Source organism: Glycine soja, chromosome 6, assembly GCF_004193775.1.
Source record: "Glycine soja cultivar W05 chromosome 6, ASM419377v2, whole genome shotgun sequence".
NCBI classification, from domain to species: Eukaryota; Viridiplantae; Streptophyta; class Magnoliopsida; order Fabales; family Fabaceae; genus Glycine; species Glycine soja.
In genome coordinates this window covers 11,090,458-11,093,703 of record NC_041007.1, presented here as the reverse complement: position 1 = coordinate 11,093,703, position 3,246 = coordinate 11,090,458, and the positions used below count along the sequence as shown (strand labels likewise).

The 3,246-nt window shown below is 36.5% G+C and overlaps 1 protein-coding gene across 1 annotated transcript; it reads right to left on the bottom strand.

The window, feature by feature from the left end:
- Positions 1-1,951: 1,951 nt before the first annotated feature.
- LOC114414324 lies at positions 1,952-2,923 on the bottom strand. Its single transcript, XM_028378599.1, has one exon. The coding sequence runs from the start codon at positions 2,921-2,923 to the stop codon at positions 1,952-1,954; it is 972 nt and encodes a 323-aa protein (XP_028234400.1).
- Between the last annotated feature and the right edge of the window lie 323 nt (positions 2,924-3,246).

Here is a 3,246-nt window from a genome sequence, read left to right as displayed (position 1 = left end):
AGGGAGTGTACAAAGTAAAATATGAAATAGATATAGAAATTTCCAAAAAAGAAATCTCCATATGGCCCAACCTAATTAATTAACAAGTTATTCTCTGAACTCATTGGTCCAGAAATATTATAGTCTGCATGAGCTAAGCTAATTTAGCATTGTTTAGCACATCAATTCTTCGGCTATTGCTTTTTGAACTTTTCATTTTGTTTCCTGCACTTCCTTTTTCCTTCTGAAATGTTCATTCCAGGATGCAAAATTACATTTTGGAATGCATTTCCTTTTTGGCTTCTTCTCATTTCGGAAGGTTAAAAAACATTTCGGAAAGGGTGCAGGGAGCAACATGGGTTTGGAGGAAGCAATAGCCCAATTCGTCGTAGCCCAAAACTTTAACAGTATAACCTTCTTGTAATTATTTAATGCGTCCCATTATTTACTTGGTGCATTCCAAATGCATTAAGAATTGCACTTGGGGTGAACCAATCAAAACATGGGATACATTAAATAATTCCTAACTTGCGGATGTCCATGTATGGCCCGTCAAGGAAGTTCATGAACGTCCATTGAGAAACAAAATAACAAACTCCTATATCATTTTTTACTAATTAAATATCTAATAACTTTTTTTAAAATGAAGTAAAAGAAGATGAGAAAGAGATTGTATACTAAAAAATGCAATTGACAAGAATGATATAGATTTATTAAGAGTGTTTACAAGCATGAGTATTCACAAATCCAAATCAACTCAAATCAATCATATCACTTTGGGTTGAGTGTTTTTAGTGTTTGAATGATGAATTTTGATTTTTGAAATTTTAAGCTTGATCGGTTGATGTCATATTTTATTAAAATTATTATTGTATATATTTGTATATATGAAATTACAAAAAAATAAAAAATTAGTGAATAACAAAAAAATAGTTTTCTTTCTCGAGTTTCCTCTCGTCTTATTTATTGGCATGATATGCACAACATGCTTTCTTATCCTTTTTTTTTTTATAAAAATTACTGGTATATGATGTTTGTTATATGATTAGCATGATTTTGCAAACGTTTTATTCTCTTTGGCAATAGTTGATATCATGGCTGAAAATACAATTTCATATTTGGATCGATATAGTGTTATTTGATAATAAAAAAAATTAATTTATAAAAATTTAAAATTAATTTAAACATTTAGATTCCATTGATTAATCCAAATCAGTTTTAATTTGTAATTGAGTTAAGTTGAATTGAGTTTCACAATAAAATATGTGTTTGTGATAGGGTTGGCTTTAACCACAACATAGAAGTAACTCTGATGTTGGTTTGGCTTTTTTTGCCTCTAAATACTAAATTTTCACATTGAATACATTGAGCATAACTAAACACAACTAAAATCATACAAACATAATACAATACAACTGGTACAAATTCGACTCAACCAAGCCTTTGAGTTCTCTCAATATTTATACATCAATATGTTTTCGTGCATGTATAGACGATTGAGTTTAAAACTAAGTTTAAACATAGTTTAATAAAACAAATAAATTATTTTAATCAAATCTTTAACGAGCTAAAGTTAAATAATTTATAAGCAACTATTAAACTTATATAAAATTCAAAATGCAAATCTATATTGCAAACTATTGGAGTATGAAGAGAATAAAAAAGAATGACAACATCACAAAATTTAGGTACACAAATCATTACTTTAAAAAAAGAAAGAAGGGCAAAACACCTATAAGCCGAGAAGAAAAATAAATCCAATATAAATTACAGAATAAGAAAGAAAAGGAGAATAAGAAAACATGATTTTCCCCCTTAAAAATCGATCAACTTTGCATGTACCTTGTCTGTGTTGCTGGAGCACTAAAAGAAAAAATGAACAGGCACCAAAATCTTGCATTTGATTTGAGATGATGATCAAAGAATACTATTTTGTTTTTCTTTAACAGAGTGACATTGTTAATTTACCTCATTACCCTCCCTCCAAACGAACAACCACACCAGCTGGTTCGGTTTCTTCAAGTTGCCACGCCCGTGTCTGCGGGGTCCACACGCAATAATTTCCTCCAGCATCCAACGCATCGGAAATAGGCTTAATGACGAGAATGCCCTCCCCGGTGGTGGCGCAGCAAAACACCGCGAGGAACCCCACGAGCGAAACGACGCCGTGAACCTCCTGGTGCGGGCTCCACCGAACGCTGAACCCCAACGCTACAATCTGCAGCGGAATCGCAACAAGCACAATCCAAGCCAGCACGTAAATCCTCATCCTCAAGCCTTTGTTGATGACAAGCGACAAAACCCTCCAACACGAGAACAAGAACCACGTCGAGTACGCAACGCCAAACACAGCAAAAAGAACACTACTCAGAAAAGGGTACGCGCAGAGCACGGTCTCGAAGCCGTAGCCGTCGTTTAGAACCACCGAGGTTTCAGCCGGCACTCGGTTCTCGAAAGGGGCAAAGAATATGAGCAATGCCTGGAGCGTCGCAAAGGGGAGGCACGTGAGGAGCACTGACGTGATGGCCCACTTGTCATTATTTTTCGGTGTCTTCGTTTTGATCGAAGCATTGAGAAGAAACAATAGCGTTACGAGGAACGCGGGTTCGAAGAATCCGAGGGAGAGTACGATGTGGACTTTGCAGAGGTCGGCTTGTTGGGATATGCTAAAGGAGGGTGTAAAAGGGTACAAATATTTTCGGCGAAAAAAAGGTAACCGGAGAAGTTCGGTGATGGACCATAAGAATACGAATAACACGAGGAGGAACCGTACGGTCCAGAGCGAGTTGAAGCCTTGTAAGTGTGTGATGGATTTTGATTTGAAGCGAAGGTGGAAGATGAAGCATAGGGACAAAACCGAGAGGATTATTAACCCGGAGATGAAGGTTGCGGTGATGAGGTCGAAAGCTGAGATGAGGAGTGGTAATGCATGCGTGAACAACATGTGGATCACGCTCTATTTTTTTTTTATGTTTTTTTTTCGGACTATGTATTATATATGTGAGGTTACATATGTATATACATATATCGATGTATGTATGTGTCTATTTTTCCATCAATAATTTTTGTTGGTTGATGTATGTGTTTGTTGGAATTCCCAGATTGATTGTACGTAATAGCTAGCCCCACCAAATGTTTTACTAGGATAAGTGGCTGTGACCGGAGATGATGGGGTTGCGATGGTGACGCTGGCGGCGGCGGAACTGGAGGAGGAGAGAGGGTGAGGTTAAGCATGGGAGATTGGAGAATGATGGTTTTTGGTGGAGA

Coding starts and splice junctions, on each gene's coding strand:
- LOC114414324 (XM_028378599.1), bottom strand. CDS start 2,923: ATGTTGTTCACGCATGCATTACCACTCCTCATCTCAGCTTTCGACCTC.